This window comes from Panthera uncia (assembly GCF_023721935.1).
Source record: "Panthera uncia isolate 11264 chromosome C1 unlocalized genomic scaffold, Puncia_PCG_1.0 HiC_scaffold_4, whole genome shotgun sequence".
In the NCBI taxonomy this organism is placed as follows: Eukaryota; Metazoa; Chordata; class Mammalia; order Carnivora; family Felidae; genus Panthera; species Panthera uncia.
The window spans coordinates 75,073,065-75,095,889 of record NW_026057585.1 but is presented as its reverse complement, the minus strand read 5'-3'; the positions used below and the strand labels follow the sequence as shown (position 1 = coordinate 75,095,889).

The window sequence follows — 22,825 nt, the reverse complement described above, 5'->3', positions numbered from 1 at the left end:
GCTTTTTAAAAAATATTTTCTGGGGTACCTGGGTGGCTCAGTTGGTTAAGCATCCAACTCTTGATTTCGGCTCATGTCATGATCTCACTGTTCCTGGATTTGAATCCCACATAGGACTCTGTGCTGAGAGCAAGGCTTAGGATTCTCTTTCTCTCTCTCTCTCTCTCTCTCTCTCTCTGTCCCCTCCCCCCCAATAAATAAACGTTTAAAAAATCGATAAAATAAATAAATATTTTCCTCTTTAAATTATGTAACATATCCAAATTTTATCAAAATGTTTTGAGCATCTGCAGTTTATGCAGGTACTTTATCAGGGAAGGTGACTTTTTTTTCCTCAGCTTTACTGAAGTATGATTGACATACACATTTGTATCTTTAGGTTGTATAATACAATTTTTAAAAGTGTATAACGTGATGATTTAATATACATATACATTTTGAAATGATTACCTCTGAGGTAATTAATATATCCATCACTTCGCATAGTCATGGTGTGTGGTGAGAACGCTTTAAAATCTACTCTAAGCAGGGTACCTGGGGGGCTCAGTCGGTTGAGTGTCTCACTTTAGTTCAGGTCATGATCTCACACACAGTTCGTGAGTTCAAGCCCTACACTGGGCTTTGTGCTGACAGTGGGAAGCCTGCTTCAGAGTCTCTGTCCCCATCTCTCTCTGCCCCTCCCCTGCTCGTGCTCTCTCTCTCTCTCAAAAATAAATAGAAATGAGACTGTGTGGCTCAGTCGGTTGAGTGTCCAACTTTGACTCAGGTCATGACCTCATGGTTAGTGGGTTCGAGCCCCGCGTAGGACTGTGTGCTGACAGCTTGCTCAGAACCTGGAGCTTGTTTTGGATTCTGTGTCCTCTCTTTGCCCCTCCTCTGATTATGCTCTGTCTCTCTCTCCCTCTCAAAAATAAGTAAACACAGGGGCGCCTGGGTGGCTCAGTCGGTTAAGTGTCCGACCTCGGCTCAGGTCATGATCTCACAGTTTGTGAGTTTGAGTCCCGCGTCAGGCTCTATGCTGTCAGCTCAAAGCCTGGAGCCTGCTTCGGATTCTGTGTCTCCTTTCTCTCTGCCCCTCCCCCACTTGTGCTCTGTCTCTCTCTGTCTCTCAAAAATAAATAAATGTAAAAAAATTTTTTTAAATAAATGTAAAAAATATATAATAATTTTAAATAAATAAATATTTTTTTAAAAATAGGCAAACCATAAGAGACTCTTAAATACAGAGAACAGGGGTGCCTGGGTACTTCAGTCAGTTCAACATCCCACTCTTGATTTCGGCTCAGGTCATGATCTCACAGTTCCGTGGGTTTGAGCCCCACATCAGGCTCTGTGCTGACAGTGCGGAGCCTGCTTGGGATTCTGTCTCCCTCTCTCTCTGCTCCTCCCGGCTCTCTCTCTCTCAAAAATAAATAAATGAGGTTTAAAAAAGTCTTGTTGAGTACAGAGAACAAACTGAAGATTGCTGTAGCAGAGGTGGGTGGAGGGATGCGTTAAATGGGTGATGGGCATTAAGGAGGGACTTTTTGGGATGAGCACTGGGTGTCATATGTAAGAGACAAAAACACTGGGTTCTACTCCTGAAGCCAAGACTACACTGTATGTTAACTAACTTGAATTTAAATTTTAAAAAGTATTCAATAGTTGAAAAAAAGTTTTTAAATGCTTTAAAACCTACTCTAAGCAAACCTCAAGTATACATGACAGTAATACTAACTGTAATCACCATGTTGTACATTAGATCCCTTCTACATTTTCTTCTAAGACTTTTATTATTTTATATTTATATTTAATTGTAAATATTTAAGTCATCTTTCAAAATTGTACAAGATAGGGGTCAAATTATTTTCTTCCATATACAGAGCCAGCTCAATAGCATCATTTACTAAAGGAACCATGTTTTTCCCTCTATGACAAATGATACCATTGTCACATGCTGAACTGTCTAATACACTAAGATCTAGTTCTAGATTTCTATTATTTTCCACTGAACTAGTCCTATATCAACATTATATTAATTTGATTACAGCAGTTTTATGAATACTCTGACATCTGGTAAAGCAACTAGTCCCCCTTCACTGTACTTTGTCATACTTTCTTCGGTTATTCTAAGGCCTATATTCTTCCAGGATTTAAGATTATTTTAACAATTCAATTCAATATATTTCCCAAATGGGGGCTCCTGGATGGCTCAGTGGGTTAGGCGTCAACTCTTGGTTTCGGCTCAGATCATGATCTCGTTTTGTGGGTCTGAGCCCTGCATCGGGCTCTGTGCTGACAGCATTCTCTTTCCCTTTCTCTCTGCACCTCCCCAGCTCTCTTTCTCTCTCTTTTTCTCTCTCTCAAAAATAAATAAGTAAACTTTAAAAAATAAAAATATTCTTTGTTTTCATAACATTGTTACCCAAGAACAAAAACTTTCTTGTCTAGCTACAATTTTGTGTTGTTCAATAATATTTCACCATATTCTTCATATATGACCTGTGACTTTGTTCAACTATTTTTTATTTTTTTATTATTATTTTTAATGTTTATTTATTTTTGAGAGAGAGAGAGAGAGAACCAGAGACAGAGCATGAGTGGGGGAGGGGCTGAGAGAGAGAGGGACACAATCTGAAGCAGGCTCCAGGCTCTGAGCTGTCAGCACAGAGCCTGTCGTGGGGCTCAAACTCAAGAACCACAAGACCATGGCCTGGGCCAAAGTTGGACACTCAACCAACTGAGCCACCCAGTCCCCCTGACTTTGTTCAACTTAATTTTAGGTGTTTTTTTGTCTGTTTGTTATTGTGGCAAAATACACATAAAAGTTACCATCTTAGCTAATATTACACTGTATGTTAATTATACTAGAATTTAAAAAATAAAAAATTGAAGAACTAAAATTATTGTCTTAACCATTTTTAAGTACATAGTTCAATGGCATTAAGTACATTCACATGGCTGTGCAACCATCATTACCACCCATCTCCAGGACTATTTTCATCTTATAAAACTGAAACTCCATGCCTATTAAACAATAATTCCTCAATCTCTCCTCCCCTCCACCTCTGGCAACCACCATTACACTTTCTGTCTTTATGACTTTGACTATTCTAAGTACCTGCTATAAATGGAATCATGCAGTAGTTATCTTTCTGTGATTTATTTCATTTAGCCTGATATCCTCAAACCTCATCCATGTTGTAACATATTGCAGAATTTCCTTCCTTTTTAAAAGAATTTTTCTTGTTTTTTTATTTATTTTTATTTTTTAGAATTTCTTTTCTTTTTAAGGCTGAAAATATTCAGCCTTGTGTTGTTTGTATATACCACATTTTGCTTATCCATTCGTCGGTCAACGGATGCTTTCATTGCTTCCATGTTTTAGCTGTGGTGAAATAATGCTGCTACAAACATGAGTGTATAAATATCTCTTCGAGACTCTGCTTTCAAGTATTTGGGTATATACCCAGAAGTGGAATGGCTGGATCATGTGGTAATTCCATTTTTAATTTTGTGAGCAACCACCATACTATTTTCTTCAGTGGCTATGCTATTTTACATTCCCATCAACAGTACACAAGGGTTCCAATTTCTCTATACCCTCACCAACATTTGATATTTTCTGTTTTTCTATTAGCTGTCCTAATGGGTATGAGGTGGTATTACAGTTGTAGTTGTTGTTGTTTTTTGAAAGAAAGAGGGCGCAAGTGAGCAAGGGGCAGAGAGAGGGTGAGAGAGAGAGAGAAACGGGGCTCACCAGATGCAGGTGATTATTTTTCAGAGAAAGAATGGGAGCAGTGGAGGGGCTGAGAGCGAAAGAGACAGGGGATCAGAAGCAGGCTCTGTGCTGAGAGCCCAATGCCGGGCTCAGACTCTCAAACTTTGAGATCGTGACCTTAGCTGAAGTCAGATGCTTAACCAACTGAGCCACCCAGGCACCCCTGGTATTATAGTTTTGATTCACATTTCCTTAATCATTAGTGATATTGACCTTCTTTTCATATGATTCTTGGCCATTCGTATATCTTCTTTGGAGAAATGTCTTTTCCAATCCTTTGTCCATTTTTGAATCACATTTTTTTGTTGTTGTAGAGTTTTAGAAATTCTCTATGTATTCTGTATATTAATCCCTTACAAGATAGATGGTTTGCAAATATTTTCTCCTGTTTTGTGAGTTGCGTTTTTACTCTATGGATAGTGTTTTTTGATGCACAAACTTTGAAATTTTAATGAAGTCCTATTTTTTTCTTTTGTTATTAGGGCCTTTGGTGTCATATCCAAGAAGACATTGCCAAATCCAAGGTCATGAAGTTTTTGTTCTATGTTTTCATCTTTTTTTTTTAAGTTTATTCATTTATTTTGAGAGAGAGTGAGAGACAGCTGCAAAGAGTGGGGCCAAGGATCTGAAGCAGGCTCTGAGCTGACAGCAGGGAGCCTGACACAGGGCTCGAACCTGTGAACCACGAGGCCATGACCTGAGCCAAAGTCAGACCCTCAACCAACCGAGCCACCCAGGCACCCCCCAAAGTTTTCTTCTAAGAATTTTATTATTTTATGTCCTATATTTAGGCCATGGATCCATTTTGAGTTAATTTTTACATATGGTGTTAAGTAAAGGTCCAACTTCACTCTTTTACATGTGGATACCCAGTTTTCCCATAAGCATTTGTTGAAAAGATGTTTTTTTTTTCTTTATTGAATGGTCTTGGCACCCTTTTCAAAAATCATTTGACCATATATGTGTGTATGGGTTTTAATCTGAAATATGCTCTTTTTTATTGCTTTCTGGTTTATAATTTCAATTTTTATTTCCTATTTGATTTCAGTGTTATCTAGGAATATGCAGGCATCCAAAGGTATTCCTATCACCTTTTTAAAAAAGTTTATTTTATTTTAGTTTTTTAGTAATCTCTATACCCACTGTGGAGTTCAAACTCCTAACCCCGAGATCAAGAGTTGCACGTTTTACCGACTAAGCCAGCCAGGTGCCTGCCATTACCTTTTTATTATATATTTCTAATTTTATTGGGTTATAATTAAAGTGTGCTCTATAAACTTGCTTTTTAAAAAAAGGCCTTAATATTTTCTTTTGACCCACGTATATGGTCTAATTTTGTAAATGATTCATGTGCATATTTAAAAAATGATATTCAGGGGATGGTAGGTTCCATAAATGAATATTAAATCACATTTGTTTATTCAATTATTCAGTTCCTTTATGTTCTTGCCTGTTTTTTCAGTACGATCACAACATGATTGTATTTCTTTTTTTTAAATTTTCATTTATTTTTGAGAGACAGAGAGTGAACGGGGAGGGGCAGAGAGAGAAGAAGACACAGAATCTGAAGCTGGCTCCACTCTGAGCTGTCAGCACAGAGCCTAGCATGGGGCTTGAACTCACAAGCTGTGAGACCATGACTTGAGCTGAAGTCGGATGCTTAACCGGCTGAGCCATCCAGGCCCCCGATTGTATTTCTATCAGTTCTCTTTGCTTTTCTAATAGTTTTTTTTTTTTAGTATGTTCTCTATGCCCAACGTGGGCCTTGAACACCCCAAGATCAAGAGTCACATGCTCTACTGACTGAGCCAGCCAGCCAGGTTCTCTCTAATAGTTTTTGCTTTGTATAGTTAGCTGCCATGTTATTTAATTTATAAGTGTTAAAACTTCTTAAGTTATGCTTTCTACTATTATATCATACCATTGAGTGCGGGGTTTTTTTGTTTTTTTGTTTTTTTGTTTTAGATTCCTCCTGACATTAACATTGCTTCTTCTACATTCTGTTTATTTAGCATGTGCTGGATTTACCTTGCCCACTCCTTACTTTCAACTTTTCTTTATTACTGCATTTTATTTTTTGTTTGTTTGTTTTTTGTACATAAAGTTTAAGCTATATAAAATAAACTATGGTCGATGGGCAGGCACCTGTTTTTTTGTTTGTTTGTTTTTTGTACATAAAGTTTAAGCTATATAAAATAAACTATTACTGCATTTTAAATGTTTCTTATATACAGGGCATCTGGGTGGCTCAGTCAGTTGAGTGTCCGACTTCGACTTCGCCTCAGGCCATGATCTCATGGCTCATGAGTTTGAGCTTTGCAATGGCTCTGTGCTGACAGTTTGGAGCCTGGAGCCTGCTTCAGATTCTGTGTCTCCCTCTCTCTCTGCCACTTCCCTGCTCACAGTCTCTCTCTCTTTCTCTCTCTCTTTCAAAAAATAAATAAACATTAAAAAAATACATGTTTCTTATATACAGTACTTACCTGGGTTCATTTTTAACTCAATCTGATGATCTCTGTCTTTCAGGGGATAGTTCTATTTGTTTACATTTAATGGCAATTGATAACACTCAGTTCTTGGTCAATACTATGCTTATTATTTATTTTACCTTGCTGATCCTTCTGGTTTTATCAAACTATCATTTGTTCCCCCTTTTTCTTTTTTGTTAATTTTTGAGTTTTCCCATAATTTTCCATTTTATTTGTGATTTTCTTTCCCTATGCTTATATTACCCATATATTTTTCTAATATATAAAAATACCAACTATTTGCCTTACAGAGATACTTTCTCGCCCCTTCATTTCCTTCCCTTCTCCCCAAAAGATAAGATCTTTTAGAATACTTTTATTTCCCCATTCTCCACTCACATGAAAACTTTAGATGGATTTTACCACTTCTTTCTTGACTCCCACTCCAAGTCCTAGGTCTTGCTCAGATAAGTTGGTATTTGTTTCAGGCTATTTTTTTTTTCAGGCTATTATTAGAATTTCCTGGGGTGCCTGGCTGACTCACTTGGTAGAGCATGTGACTCAATCTCAGGGTTGTGAGTTCGAGTCTCATGGTGGGTGTAGAGATTACTTAACAATTAAAAAAAAATAGAGTGATAGGCATTGAGGAGGGCACTTGTTGGGATGAGCACTGGGTGTTGTATGTAAGTGATGAACCACAGGAATCTACCCCAAAATCCAAGAGCACACTTTACACACTGTATGTTTGCCAATTTAACAATAAATTATATTTTATAATTTTTTAATAAAAAAAAGAGTTCACTTTGCAGTATGTTTCTTCAATCTTAATAATGTTTTTAGCCTTTATATTACACAGTTCCTGATAGTTTATTAATAGCCAGTGGATATATATTATATATTTCCAGGTAGTCTATTAGTATCCAATGGATCACCAATGGATACTGTTAGACAAGGGAGTTCATGGCACACAAAACATGGCTAAGAGGAGCTCAGTCAGCAAAGCATGTGACTCTTGATCACAGGGGTTGTCAGTTTGAGCCCCACAATGGGCATAGAAATTACTTAAAAATAAAATCTTGGGGTGCCTGGGTAGCTCAATCAGTTAAGCATGTGACTTGGGCTCAGGTCATGATCTCATGGTGAGTGTGAGCCCGAGTCAGGTTCTCTGCTGTCATTGCAGAGCCTGATTCCAATCCTCTGTCTCCCTCTCTCTGCCCCTCCCCCTCACGCATGTATGTGTGTGTGTGTGTGTGTGTGTGCGCGCGCGCGCGCGCGCGCGCGCGCGCTCTCTCTCTCTCTCTCAAAAAATAAATAAACATTAAAAAATAAATAAATAGGGTGCCTGGGTGGCTCAGTCAGTTGACTGCCTGGCTCTTGATTTCAGCCAGGTCATGATCTCACGGTTGGTAGGTTCAAGCCCCGTATGAGGCTCTGCCCTTACAATGCAGAGCCTACTTGGAATTCTCTCTCTCTCTCTCTCTCTCTCCCTCTCTCTCTCTCTCTCTCTCTTTGCTCCTCCCCTTCTCTGTCTCTCTCAAAATAAATAAACTTTATTTTAAAAAGTAAATAAATTTTTTACATGTATTTATTTATTTTGAGAGAGAGAGTGTGTGTGTGTGGTGTGTGTGTGCATGCGCACACGTGCAATGAGGGGGGGAGAGGGGCAGAGAGAGAAAGCAAGAGAGAGAATCCCAAGTTGAACATGGAGCCTGATCTCATGATATCATGACTGTGAGATCATGACTTGAGCCGAAATCAAGACCCAGTCACTCAACCAACTGAGACATCCAGGCACCCCTAAAAATAAAATCTTTTTTAAAAATGGCCAAGAAAAAAAAATGGCCAAGAATTCCTACCCTAGAGAATCCCAGCTGCCCTCGTAACTTCAATTATCATTTCTACACTAATGACTCTGATTTTTTCTCTGGCCCAGACTTCTGAATCCCAGACCCACAGATTTATACACACACTCTCCACTTGAGAATCACACGTGATGCTTTAAAGGAAACTCTAACTCAACATATCCCAAACTACACATTTCTTCCCCTATACTTACCTGATAAAAACTTTCTCAGAAAATGGCACTGGGAAAGCTAGAAGCTTAGGAGTCATACCTGAGTCCTCATCTTGGTCACCTCCGTGCCTAATCCTCACCAAGATCTGTTCATTTTACCGTTATTTTTATTATTTTTGTTTTTCTAAGTTTATTTATTTATTTTGAAAGAGAGAGCACAAGCAGGGGAGGAAGAGAGAGAGGGAGAGAGAGAGAGAATCCCAAGCATGCCCCACTCTGTCAGCACAGAGCCTGAGGCAGGGCTAGATTCCAGACTGTGAGATCCTGACCTGAGCTGAAATCAAGAGTCGGTCACTTAACTGACTGAGCCACCTAGGTACCCTTATTTTTAATATTTTTTTAAAGTTCATTTGTTTTTCTTAGGGATCTCTGCACCCAACATAGGACTTGAACTCATGACCCTAAGATCAAGAGTTGCATACTCTTCTGACCTAGCCAGCAAGGCATCCCTATTTTATTTTTCTTAAGTAGGCTCTGTGCCTGACATGGGGCTTGAACTCAGGACCCTGAGATCAAGAGTCTCCTGCTCTACCTACTGAACCAGCCAGGTGACCTTGTTCATTTTATCTTCTAAACTTTGCTCAAATCAGTCCACTTCTCTCCATAGCTTGGAGATCATTGGTGACTTTACCTGTTTTAGTGGAATGGGAGGGGCAGAAATCAGACTGATGTGGGTTGGTGCTTGGTGGGTAGGAAGCATGTAAAAGAAGACAGCAAATATAGACTACTCTTGAAAACTTTAGGCAAAGAATTCTGGAAGATTTTGGAAGATGGTATCCTTCTTTCCTTTCACTCCCATCGCCAACTTTAGTCCAGCCATGCTCCTGGGTCAGACAATTACTGGCACCAGTAAACAGAGCCCAAAACCTATTACTGAGCGTTCACAGGGTGAATTAGCAAAGAAATACCCGCAGGTGGGGATATGAAAGAATTTGCCAGGACATAAAAGATTCCTTGTAATATTATAAAACTAATACTGCCAGGCATGAAAATGGACAGATAAAATAACCTTTTTACTGATTTCCATCCACCCCTGCTCTCCTTCAACCGGTTCTCAATACAGCTGCTAGGAATCTTTTCAAATGTAAATCTGATCATACTTAAACTCTTTTGTTCCCACCACAACCCCTGAAGTGGCTTCTCACTGCTCTGAAGATAAAGGTAAAACATCTCTGGGCCGCCAATGGGGCATTAAATGATCGGGCTCCTGTCTTCCTCATCAGTTTTTTATTCCCTGACTCTCTGCATTCATGCCTGTACCACAGCCACATGAGTCTTCTTTTGGTTCTTCAAATACATCATGGTTTTTTTTATAACAAGATATTGGATATGCTGTTCCTTCAGCTTTGGATGTTCCCAACCTGTCTTTGCTTAGTTAATTCCTAGCTCAAATATCCCTTCTTCAGGGAAGTCTTCATTATTCTCCAAGATCGGTTAAGATGTCCGATGTACTCTCTCATGATATTCTCTCCTTTTCCTTCATAATCCTTGTCACACTTTGTGATTATATATTTGTTGTTGTGATGATTTGATTAATGTCTGCCATCTCCAACAGGCTGGAAGCCCTAGGAACCGTGTCTCTTTTCATATCATTAGAAGCCTCCACCATGATAGCATAGTGCTGGTAATTAGCAATGTGTGTGTATGTGTGTGCATGTGTATGACTGGTCAAGTGACTGGATATGCAAAGCAATGTAGACCTGGACTGTGGTGACCTCATGAGACACCACATTGGGTGGCCGTCAGAGTACCCCATCTGCTTCCCTCAAGGATATCTCTCTGTTTGGGCCACTGTCAACTGCAACTTATAATAGGATATACCACCTACTTGTTTGGTTTCTGAATCATCTGAATCCACCCTCATTCAGCAATGTGGACTATCAACTTTCAGGGACAGACAGAACAACCCCGAAATAATTACCATTTATTCATTCGACCAATATTTATTCTGTGCCTACCCCTACTGTATTTAAACACTGTGCTGGGGTGGGGAAACACAGATGAATGAGGCCTGCTTATTATTCTCAAGGAATTTATAGTTTTGATGCACAAATATGTAAACAAATTATACCTTCCTGTTTTAAAACACTAATCTTACAAGGCACGCTCAAAGTTTTAAAAGATCACAGAGAAGAGACTGATTATCAAAGCATTCAGCAAAACCCTAGCTAGAAAAAGTGCTGTTAATGATGACTCAGGGGACACACTTTTTAAACATTCTAAGCTCTAACTTTGGACCAGTTTAGACCACAGAAAACAATTTACTAGGACACATTAGACAAGCCCCTTAAAAAATAACCATCACTAGGTTGCTTTTATGTCCTTGGCTTTTATTTGGCATAACAAGAAATGTCTGTTTGAATCTTGCTTTTGCATTTATTGTTCAAATCTTGATTACTTTATTATATCATTCACTGGTTCCCAATAAGGTCGAATGAGCAACTACCTTCAGAATTAGAATTTTTAGGGGTGTCTGGGTGGCTGTTGTTTGAACGTCTAGCTCTGGATCTCAGCTCAGATCTTGATCTCAGGGTGGTGAGCTTGAGCCCTGCAAGGGGCTTCACACTGGAGGTGAAGTTGACTTTAAAAAAAAAAAAAGAATATTTAGCTATGGCAAAAAATCTATGGTCTGTCTTCTCTGATGCACTAATTCCTTTTAGATGCCATGTACTATGTTTTCATTTTTGCCCTGGCAGGCAGGAAGCTCAGAACTAAGTTTCAAATTCAGTCACAGACATGTTTAACTTCAGGCTGATTGCGATCTCTTTTTAGTTTGGCCCTAATGTTTTATTTCTAGTTTTCTAGCCTATGGTAAACCTTCCTTATGTCTTTACAAAAAGAGATGGGATAAAATATAACATCTGTTATGCTCAGTCATCTTAGAATTATTTCTGCTATTCGTCAAAGATAAATTAAAAAAAAAAAAAACACTTAGCCTATGTTTGGATCTTGAGAAAAGCAACAGAGTAAGGACAAAGAATGGGACTGAGGTAGCATGCCCATATTTTCCAACTCAAATCTTGGGGCACATTGATCTGGCATCTGGCTGGCCTGTTAGAAAAGAGTATCTGAAACTTGGGACCGTTTTCTGGAAAACCCCAGGCTATGTTGAAGCAGACAGATCCCAGGAGGTATGGCCATTATTTAATGTATATGAATATTTATAGGAAGGTTTTAACATTTTTTGGATCAGAGCTTCTTTGGTGAACAGTTGAAAGCATTTGACCTGCTTCCCAGTAATACATAAGCATATTCAGTTTCTGAAAGCGAAACCCTCTTGTTATCTATGTGCCTTTCCAGAATTTATCAAAAGCACTTTACAGCTGCCACTGCTGTAAAGAATTCTCATGGCCCTGAGGAAGCACTGAGCTGCCAGGTCAGATGCGGAGAGACTGGCAAATGAGTAACCAGCTTAAAAGTTCTTAATACTCTGACACCATTCTAGGATGATTTAAGCCAATGGGTTTTGTTTGTTTTTAACTATTTTGAGTAGCAGACCCCTTTGATGAGCTGAAGATACGGGTCACGTATTACAAAACACACACACACAATTTTGTACACAATCTCATGGCATTGGTGGACTTCCTAAAGTCCATCCTCAGTTCTCAAGTCATGCTTAAGTGAAGACTTCCTGGACTCGGCAATGCCCTTGAAGACCTTTCATAAGGCCCCTCTCTTCCATTATGGGGACTAGAACGGCCTAGATAGGTTTAAGTAGAAGGACGTTTACCGGACTCGGAGACACCCGACCCCCGCGACCTCTCACCGGCCACTCCGAACTCTCCCCTCCCCCACGCCCCTGCCGCGCAGGTGCGAAGAACTAAGGGGCCACCCCGGCGCGACGGCTCGAGGAACTGTGGGGGGACGCCGGGTGGGGGTGGGGGATGATGGGACCCCGCGAGGGGCGGAGGCGGGGGCGGGGGCCTTCCCGAGGTTGCTTGGCGACCCGGCTCTCCGCCCAGATTGTTCCATTTACTCAGCGGGAGGCGCCGGGGGCCGGAACGTGGCTGACGGGCCTCCCAGAGCGGACCTCTTCCGGCTTTTCCCCCTCTGCCGGGCGGTGGCCAGGGCCCGTGACGTCACAGGAGGCGGGGCCAGCGCCGCTGCCGGGTGCTGAAGGCGCCATTGGAGCCGGCTTGGCTTGCGAGCTCCGCTGAGGAGCCGGAGGTTGGCCTGCAGTTGCCTCCGCGTCCGCTCCTGGTCTTTGGTCCCTCGGCGGCATGGCGTGCGGGGCGACGTTGAAGCGGCCCATGGAGTTCGAGGCGGCGCTGCTGAGCCCTGGTTCCCCGAAGCGGAGGCGTTGCGCCCCTCTGCCCGGCCCCACTCCGGGCCTCAGGCCCCCGGACGCCGAGCCGCCGCCGCTGCTCCAGACGCAGACCCCACCGCCGACTCTGCAGCAGCCCGCCCCGCCCGGGAGCGAGCGGCGCCTTCCAACACCGGGTAACCTGCGCTGCGGGCTTGGCAGGAAGCCAGGCCCAGGCATTTTTTTTTGGGGGGGGGGGCGGCTCTGGGCGCTGGGCTCATTCACCCACAGACCCCCTCTTTGCCCTCGGAAACGGGAACTGGGGTGCGCTGGGCCTTATCGCTTCCGGGGATGGGAGACATCCGGGAGGGGTGGTGGGGCCACAGTGTCCGTTTTCGGTTTTCCTGGAGCTGGAGAGACTAGAGGGGTGAGCAGAGGAAGATGGGGCTATCCCTGGCCGCTCTGGGCCCTTCCCGTGCGCGAAGCCCCTCCTGCCTTCGCTGCCCGGGCCTGCACAGAGCCGCCCAGCAGATCCAGTGGGCCATGGAAAATGGGATTCTCCTCACGAAGCCGGCCTTGAGGGTGGGGGTTGGGGGCGGGTTCCTGGGAAGGGGCCTGAGTGCGTGCTGTTCACTGTACTGTAGCTTGGAGGGAGACCTGATTTCCTGAAGTCTTTAGGGACCGGAGGCCGTCGCAGAAGTCATGGAATCCGATTTGAACCTATTTCTAAGGGACTGGCCGTGTTTTTGCTAATTGTATGGCTGTTGTCTTGTACCATATATGGCTTGAAATCGGTAGGTCGTTAACTAGAATTTATTTGAGAATCCTTAAACATACAGAGATTCCAGAAGCAGGAATTCAACTATCCGTAACAGAGGCTCTCTTTCAGTCAGGATTCCACATTGGCCAGGGAAAGGGAAGAGCTAGTGTGACTGTAAAGTTAGGACAACCCCTCTCCTCCCCGCGCCCCCCCCCCCCCCGCATTGTGCAGGAATAGAGGGGAAAGTGCATCAGAATTAATATGTAGCAGTTTTAAAGGGCTCCCGGAGATGGGGGAGGGTCCTCAGAACTGGACTTGAGCAAAGTTATTTCTTTGTGTGTGTTTTTCTGTTCCTCAATCATGAGCAAAACCTTAGGACCGCCTTAATATCATTCTTTCCTTATCCCCTTTCAGTTACCGATGCCTTTGGGCTTTATTTCCTTTTTCCTCTGCATCTCCATAATGCAGATTTCAGGCCCTCATCCCCTCACAAGATTCCTGCAGTTGCCAGGCAAGCTCTCCTAGACACTATCTCTCTCACCTTCACTTTTTCTTTATCCTGGCATTCAAAGGATTTATCAGCTATGTCTTACCTAGACTTCAACACATTTTTTTTTTCCAAACTATGCTTTTGCTCTGTTTTAAGTCTCCCATCCGTTACCTGACTATCCTTGCCCCACAAGGAACTCTGTTACACTTTAAATTCCCTGATCACTTACTATTTGGAAAGCCCTATGTACTGAAGGAGATAATGTTTGCAAAAGTTTTTTTGTGAAGAGTCCTTCAAAATCAGGGGACAAAAATGCCCACTTGAAGTGATATTTTTTGTTCTGCTGTTCCCTACAGACACCAAGAATAGTCATATAATCTTTCTGGATCTCTCTTCTGCAAAATAGAATTAATACTTGCCCTATCTGTCTTCATGGATTTTATGCAAATATCTTATTTCTTCTAATACTACCCTTTAGACTAATTCTCCTGTAGTTCACATTACAGCAACTGTTTAGTAAATGATTATGGAATGCCTTTGGAAGCTTCGGTGTTGCAGACTGCAGTAATGGGAGTCCATTTTTATCTTAAATTTTTGTTTTTGCATAGATCATGCAAACTACCTTCTTGGCAATTTATATTAAAATATCTTACTTAAAATATTTATTTGCAAAGATTGATCAGTTAAATTCCTTAATGCTCATTGGAGTATGGTTCTGTCATGAAAGAAAGTATGAATGATTGATTATATGATGCTTTGGCTTAAGTGAAAGATGCCTTCTGGACTGAAAAGGAAGAATGGGGGGAGGAAATTTTAAGTTTTTATTTATTTATTTTGAGAGAGAGAGAGAGAGAGAGAGAGACAGCAAGTGAGGGAGGGGCAGAGAGAGAGAGGGAGAGAGAATCCCAAGCAGGCTCCTCACTGTCAGCATGAAGCCTGATGTGGGGCTTGAACTCAAGAACTGTGAGATCATGACCTGAGCCAAAACCAAGAGTTGGACCCTTAACTGACTGAGCCACCCAGGCACTCCTGCTTCACTTTAAAGAAAAGATAAGTGTCATAGCACTTTTTGTGGAAAAGGCACATAAAATTAAGTCTTTTATTGCTTAAATGAGCTAGGTGGATACCAGACATAGGAGGGTGTTGCTAACTTGTAAACATGGAGTGAGTCTAGGTGCAGAGCAATTAATTGATCAAGACTTGAGAGTTGGAGAGTAAATATCCAGATTGAGGTAGCATTTTAGCTGGGTCTTTTTTTTTTTTTTTAATGTTTATTCATTTTTGAGAGAGAGACAGAGCATGAGCGGGGGAGGGACAGAGAGGGACACAGAATCCGAAGCAGGCAGGCTCCAGGCTCTGAGCTCTCAGCACAGAGCCCAATGAGGACTTGAACCCGCAAGCCTTGAGATCATGACCTGAGCCGAGATTGGACGCTCAACCGACTGAGCCACCCAGGCACCCCTCAGCTGGGTCTTGAATGATGTTGGGAAAAGAAAGATACCCACATTTCAAACAAAGGGAAACTGTTTGAGCAAAGGCCAGAAAACGTACAAATTAAGGATAATGTAATGCAACTGGGTTATAGTGGGAGATGGAACTGGAAACATAACTTGGGGCCAAGTCTTAGAAGGCATGGAATTCCATGATAAGAGTTTGGATTTTGGTCTGTAGCAGCTAGGAATCATTGTAGAATTTTGAGGATGGGCTTAGTCTGATATAACCTGGAAGCATAACCTCAAATAATAATAGGAGGCAAGAATTAAAGTTAACTATCCACTGTTTTGTTTTTTTTTTTTTTAATGTTTATTTATTTATTTATTTATTTTTTAATTTTTTTTTTCAACGTTTTTTATTTTATTTTTGGGACAGAGAGAGACAGAGCATGAACAGGGGAGGGGCAGAGAGAGAGGGAGACACAGAATCGGAAACAGGCTCCAGGCTCCGAGCCATCAGCCCAGAGCCTGACGCGGGGCTCGAACTCACAGACCGCGAGATCGTGACCTGGCTGAAGTCGGACGCTTAACCGACTGCGCCACCCAGGCGCCCCAATGTTTATTTATTTTGAGAGAAAGAGAGAGAGAGTCCCAAGCAGGCCGTGTGCTGTCAACACAGCCCGCTGCAGGCTCGATCTCATGAACTGTGACATCATGACCTGAGCCAAAATCAGCAGTCTGATGCTTAACTGACTAAGCCACCCAGATGTCCCTAAAGTTAACCATCCGCTGTTAAAAAGAAGTTTGCATTTTCTTTTTTTTAAGTGGCCTTCTTGGAGAGAAAATCACATCTACTTCCTTATTTTTCTTCTCTGCATGCCATGTTTCAATTCTTGGATATGCTAGTCCTTTAACCAGCCTAAAAGTTGTATCTTTCCATTTCTTCACTTCGCCATACAGGAGGCACTTAGAGGTTTATCAAAGACCTTCTGTTCTCATGAGCATTGTCCTCATACTTGTCCTTTCTTGTTTCAAGTCTTCACAGTTCCTTACATCCTTGTATTGAATCTGGCAAGTATATGCTGGAGAATAATACGTTCTAAAGATGAAGTGAAATCATGGGGCGCCTGGGTGGCTCAGTCGGTTAAGCGTCCGACTTCGACTCAGGTCATGATCTCGGGGTATGTGAGTTCGAGCCCCGCATTGGGCTCTGTGCTGACTGCTCAGAGCCTGGAGCCTGTTTCAGATTCTGTGTCTCCCTCTCTCTCTGACCCTCCCCCGTTCATGCTCTGTCTCTCTCTGTCTCAAAAATAAATAAACGTTAAAAAAAAAAAATTAAAAAAAAATAAAGATGAAGTGAAATCTTAATAAATTCAGGGGACTTAAAATATGAACTTCATAGCATTTTTAAAGGAAAGTTTTGCTAATCCTACATTGTGTGTTTAGGCTGAGGGTTAGTGAATTTAGCCGCATGTAGAGCTACTTTAAGTTTGTGTCAATTCCTGGGCTGTATGTACTGTCACTTGTTATTAGAAGATTAAAATCTTTGATTTTGATTTTCAAAACTTTATCAGGTAGGCATTTAACATTTATATTGAAGAACTAGGCTAAAGATCCTGAATGACTTTTCCAAGGTCATAGTCACATAGCTAGGAAGAAGCAAAATGGCATTATTAACACTTAATCCCATTTAAAAAATAAAATTATAGCAGAGTATACATTAGAATAACATGAGTAGGGTGGCGATATGATTTTCTGGGTTTTGTGTTTGATAAAGAGGCTTTATTATCTGGAAAGTGGATACATATTCTACCACAAAAACGAAAAACTTGAAAAACTTGAAAACCACCTCCTTCCAGACTCTTTGTTGTCTCTAGGAATGTACTTGAAAGTGAATTTGTGTGTCCTGGATTCCCTTCAATAGCATTAGCAAATTTGGTTCAGGACTGCTTTGACTCAGAACAGTATTCTGAATCCTATCAAATATTGCCTCCTAGGATCAGAAAGTTCTTTTCTAAGCCCTGATCATCAATTCCAAGCAGTACATCTCAGGTCTTCCCATGGTCTGTGTCCGGGATTTCTGGTGTCCTCTCACCCAAAGATCTTGAGTCCCAACTGGGGCAAGAGTTTCATTTTTAGAAGGCCTGTGTAAGAGAATCCCCCTAATATGCTAGTTTGTAAAACTGTGCAGCTTAATGGAGATGAAAAGTAGCTCCTTGTTAGGTGAAGGATGAATTTTTTTTATTTTGCTGTAAGTTGTACTCGTTAATCCTAAAGCAAACAGCAGATCTGGTCTTCACTGTCACAGGAAGACAAGCAAAGGGAACTATCTGGGAGGCTTATGCTAAAATAGCTGCTCTTCTGTGTATTGTTAAAATAGCAGTAAGAGGGCATACTGTGGGAGTTCTAGGAGGAGTACTTTTATTCAGTATCGACATTTTTCTTGCTAATATTAATAACATGGGGGAAGAGACAAGAAGTTTGAAGAAATGGCACAATAAAGTGAATGCTCAAAAAGTGTGTTTCTTTTTTATTAGAACAAATTTTTCAGAACATAAAACAAGAATATAGTCGTTATCAGAGGTGGAGACAATTAGAAGTTGTTCTTAATCAGAGTGAAGCTTGTACTTCGGAAAGTCAGCCTCATTCTACAGCACTCACAGCACCTAGTTCTCCAGGTAAGTGAGTATTAATGTGGACAGACCATTTAAGAGTTTGTAAATGGGAAAAAAAAACGGTAAATGCTACTTCAAATGATGGTTTCCTAATCCAGAATTGATTTCATCTAAAGCAATAAAATTGGTACAGTGTATGCACTATATTACTACTTATAAATAGTTTTGAAACCATAGAGTCATGAAATTGGAAAAAAACCTTAGGTTGATTTGATTTGGCTTCTTTCATCCACCCAATGCAGAAGTGCCCTCTGTAACTGCAGTGTCTAATATCATAGTCATTACAGTAGCCACATGTGGCTGTTTAGATTTTAGTTAATTAAAATTTAATAACATTTTAACATGTAGTTTCTTGGATGCAGTAGCCACATTTCAAGTGCCGAGTAGCCACATGTAGTTCTAGTATTAGCACAACTATGGGACATTTCCATCACTGCACAAGTTTGTGTGACAGCACTGCCCTATAACATTGACAGGTGGTCAGAGAGGATGTGCTCAAAAATAGAATCTCAGGGTTGGAGAATCTTCATGGTCACATAGTTCAACCATCAGTCTTGCCTGCCATATCCCTGCAAATAGTTAACAGGCTAGTGTTCAAACATCTCCATTGGTGGTAAACTCTGTCCTTTTAACAGTAAAGGAGTTTTTCCTCACAAAGTATTCTACTTTTTAATAGTTCTGACAGTTAAAGATTACCTTTATTAAAAATCGTCTCCTTACAGAACACAAATTGTGTTGACCAGGACCTAGGGAGAGAGAGGAATAAGAGGGGAAAAGCTTAATAGGTAAGGGGTGTTTCTTTGGTGTGGTGGAAATAGTTTGAAACTAGATAAATGTTGTCCCAAAATTGTTACTAAATGACACTGAATTGTTCACTTTAAAGTGGTTCATTTTATATGAATTCCACCTCAAATAATTTTTGTCTTCTAACCCAAAGGTCCTCACAACACCCTTTTAAATTGCTCTTGTACATTCATGAGTGGCAGAATTTTCTTTTTCTTTGTTTTAATTTTTAATTATTTTTGAGAGAGACAGAGAGGGTGCAAGCCGGGGAGGGGCAGAGAGAAAGGGAGACACAGAATCTGAAGTAGGCTCAGGCTCTGAGCTGTCAGCACAGAACCTGACGTGGGGCTCAAACCCACAAACCCCAAGATCGTGACTTGAACCAAAGTTGGACGTTCAATGGACTGAGCTACCCAGGTGCCCCATGAGTGGTAGACCTTTCAGTGGTAATAGTTAGCAGGTCTGTCTTTAATTTTCTTTTGAGATTTTAGTAATAGAATTTTGAAGTGATAGAATATGTTATGGGTGCAGAAAAACAATACAGTGATGCCTGGGTAGAACTTTTGGTCAGGTTTCATTTGTAGAGAAGAAATTTTGGTTTTGGTTTAAGTAAAAACGACTTGTTTCAGAGTGTTAAATGGCTCATAGATTAAGTGGGCTGAAGAAACTGATTCTAGGCAAAACTCATAACTGGGCTACCAAAGGAGCTGCTGTTTTTCCCAGGATCAGGAACCCAATTTCCATGTTTTCTAGCATTCCAGTGGATGTTTTGGTTTCTAACTCCATCTTAAGAACATTTCACTCTTCTCTTCCTAGATTCAAAAGGGATCAAGGATGAGATATGTAGTGCTTAACTGTCTCCTTCATTCATACTTCAGTGACTTTGCTAACATTTTTTCATAGTGGGCAAATCACTTGGTCTCCTAAGCATCAGACTCCTAGCCATTCTTTTCAGAGTCACCTGTGGAACTTAAAAGGTAGCCAGGCCCTAACCCAGAATTAAATCAGAACGTGTATCTTTTTGTAAATTCTATAGGTAATTATGATGCACCACCTCACTTAAACAGAGGTCTAGATAATCTCCAAGGGTTTGGGTAGCTCTGTGAATCTGCTTTCTCTAATCCAGAGTAGAGGCTTTATATCAACTTTTTGTTCTTGTTCTTTACCAAGTGAGCATTGAATATGGGCTTACATTGTTTTCCTGCTTCTCAATTTACCTTTGGCCTTACTTTGTAAAACTAATGGCAGAAGTTCAGAGAATTTTATGCAAATATTCCATGTAGAGTTGTGAAAAATAACATTTTTCTAAACAGTTTTTCTACCTTAGGACTGTTTGCATAAAGTTATTCATTCTGAGCCTTAGAACTAGAGTGTACTGTTGAGACTGGATTTGTCTTGGGGCACCCAGCTGGATCAGTCGGTAGAGCATGCAACTTTTATTCTCGGGGTTGAGTTTGAGCTTCACATTGGGTGTAGAGACTACTTAAAATCTTATAAAAACAAAACAAAACAAAACAAAACTAGGTTTGTCTTTTGGCCAGGTACCTCCTGGATGAAGAAGGACCAGCCCACTTTTACCCTCCGACAAGTTGGAATAATATGTGAGCGTCTCTTAAAAGACTACGAAGATAAAATTCGGGAGGAGTATGAGCAAATCCTCAATACCAAACTAGCAGGTAGGCTGAGGCAGCGGCTATGCCATTGTTAATAGGGTTCAGTAAATAAGGTTCAGTTAAATGGTAACTTAGAAAAAGAGCTGGACCTCATGTAAGAAGGTTTAATGAGTTGTGAATATTGTTACTCTCTGGTGATTCTAAACATTTCATTTATACTTTTATGGAAAGGCTTTTCATTTATATTTCTGAAATGAGATAAACTAAGCTTTTCTTTTGAAAATGTTCTATGTAAATAAAGGTGTTAAGTAGATTATTTGGGTTAACCTCCTTACAGGTGGTTGGGAGGAGTGGAGTATAGTCCGTATATTCAGACTTCTGGTGGGAGTCACTTGGTGGATGTGGAAAGTCAGACATCCTGTGATTCCGAGGTACATTAGAGTGAAGTTTGGAAAGCACAGCTCAGGTTAGAACAAAGGAGTTGATAGTGATGTCAACAAGTAGAGCCTTTTGTGAAAGGAAGAGATCTGAATCAGGAATACAAAGTAATACCCATGTAGTGAAAGGGGACAATGTTGTGATCAGAGAGGTTTTTGGCAACAACTTCTTCCTGTAACAGTATTATTTCCTAATCTGGTGACCTACACCACATGGTTCCTCAGAATGTTAGAAACTCTGCCTTATATTGAAAACTGTTAAACCAACTGTTGGTTTAACAACAAAGTTAAATGGGTTTCTTTATAGTTGAACTTCTTTGATCCTTTAATATACTAATAATGTATATTAGAAGCAGCTCCAATATATCATTTCCCTTCTGCCCTCACCCCCAAATCGTTCAGTTGACTCTGAGTCACTTCTCTGTTCATGGAGTTCCCCTTTATTTTTTTAATTAAATTAATTAATTTTTTAAAGTTTATTTTATATTTTTGAGAGAGCACATGCATAAGCGGCAGAGGAGCAGAGAGAATCCCAAGCAGTCTCCATGCGGTCAGTGTGGAGCCTGACATGGCGCTCTATCTCACAAACTGAGATCATGACCTGAGTTGAAATCAAGATTCGGACTATTATAGATGATTAGTGACCAAATGTAGGAGCCAGAGATTTGGCTCTGGGATCTAAGAGGAAGTAACACACCTCAGTGGCTGTTACAAAGGAGAGTCTGAGAGTAGATAACTTAAACTGGGAAGCTAGCTCTGATCCTGACACTTGATTCTTGAAAAACCAGGGGAGAATTTATTGTTATAGTATATACTGTCTTTCCCCTTACAGAACAATATGAATCTTTTGTGAAATTCACACATGATCAGATTATGCGACGATATGGGACAAGGCCAACAAGCTGTAAGTATTGCCAAGTTTTTCTTTGAATTTTCCAAGACTTCCAGGAGCAAGATCTTGATACTGAATACCTTGTCTCCTGAGAGCAAAACCCCTGTGAAGCTAAATATTAACTAACATTAAAAAAGAAAATGTCTAGCACTGTGTAAAGCCCTTTAAATCCTCATGGAGTTTATTTAATATACAGTAAGGGAGGAACTGTCATTAGCCCCATTTTATAGGTAAGGATAACACTTAAAGAGGTTAAATAATTTGTTCAAGCTCATAAAGCTAGTAGTTCAGCCAGGATTGAAACCTAGGTAGTATCACTGCAATGCCAATTTATGTGTTACCTGGCTTTTCCTGCAGAAAGATAGTTTGAATTGTTAATTTATGGAAGAGTTCCTTAAGCTAGCTTATCAAGTGTGTGATCAGAATTTCTTAATTCTAGACATCTTGGAACTACTGGTTACTCAAAGCATAAAGTAATAAATAGCTGTATATCTAAACTGAAGCTGAGTCAGGTTTCTTAAATTCTGGAAAACTTAGGACCTTTTAAGTGTTGACTTGTGTCTTCGTGCCGTTTATCACATTTCCCATTGGTTAATATTTTTAAAAAGCATGACACTATATTTTTAGTTTTCTTAAACTCTTTTGTTTTTATTCCTAATTTATAGATGTGTCCTGAAGCTTTCTTGCATATCTGGGTACCAGGTTTGACCTCAAGAGATGGCTGCTGTACACTTTTTGCAACTGGTTTGGTATCACATTTCAGCTCCAACTTTGCATCCTGAGAACACTTAAACGTTTCTGCAGGTCCATTTTATACAACTTGAAAGACCTTAAAACTTTCTGGTTGCCACAAGCATATCTTTCTTTTCTGCTCATCCAATAAACAGCTGTGCCCTACTGTGATAGATTTTCCAAACAAAAATACCTGGAGCAGCAGTTTAGCAAAATATGCCCTCACTGGCACTCAGCAAACGGAGATTCCCCAAGCACAGTTCTGTAAGAAGTGTGTGTGTGAGTGTGTGTGAGTGTGTGTGTGTGGGTGTGTGTGTATTTTAAGTTATTATTTGTATTGTGCAAATTTTTTTGATCTTGGGGATTCTGGCTGTGAATTTGATGCACGACAATTATGGTTAAAAACATTTGCTTGGTCTACAGAAGATCATTAATGTTTTGTGACCATATAAGTTGTAATGGTGG

At 40.6% G+C, this 22,825-nt stretch overlaps 1 protein-coding gene across 1 annotated transcript; it reads left to right on the top strand.

Moving 5' to 3' along the window:
- Positions 1 to 12,430: 12,430 nt before the first annotated feature.
- On the top strand, positions 12,431 to 22,531 carry AKIRIN1 (akirin 1). The gene is made up of 5 exons (XM_049617444.1): positions 12,431 to 12,742; positions 17,766 to 17,906; positions 20,228 to 20,362; positions 21,569 to 21,640; positions 22,294 to 22,531. Exons 1-5 carry the CDS (start codon positions 12,523 to 12,525, stop codon positions 22,302 to 22,304), a joined length of 579 nt encoding a protein of 192 aa, XP_049473401.1. The 5' UTR covers positions 12,431 to 12,522; the 3' UTR covers positions 22,305 to 22,531.
- Positions 22,532 to 22,825: the final 294 nt, after the last annotated feature.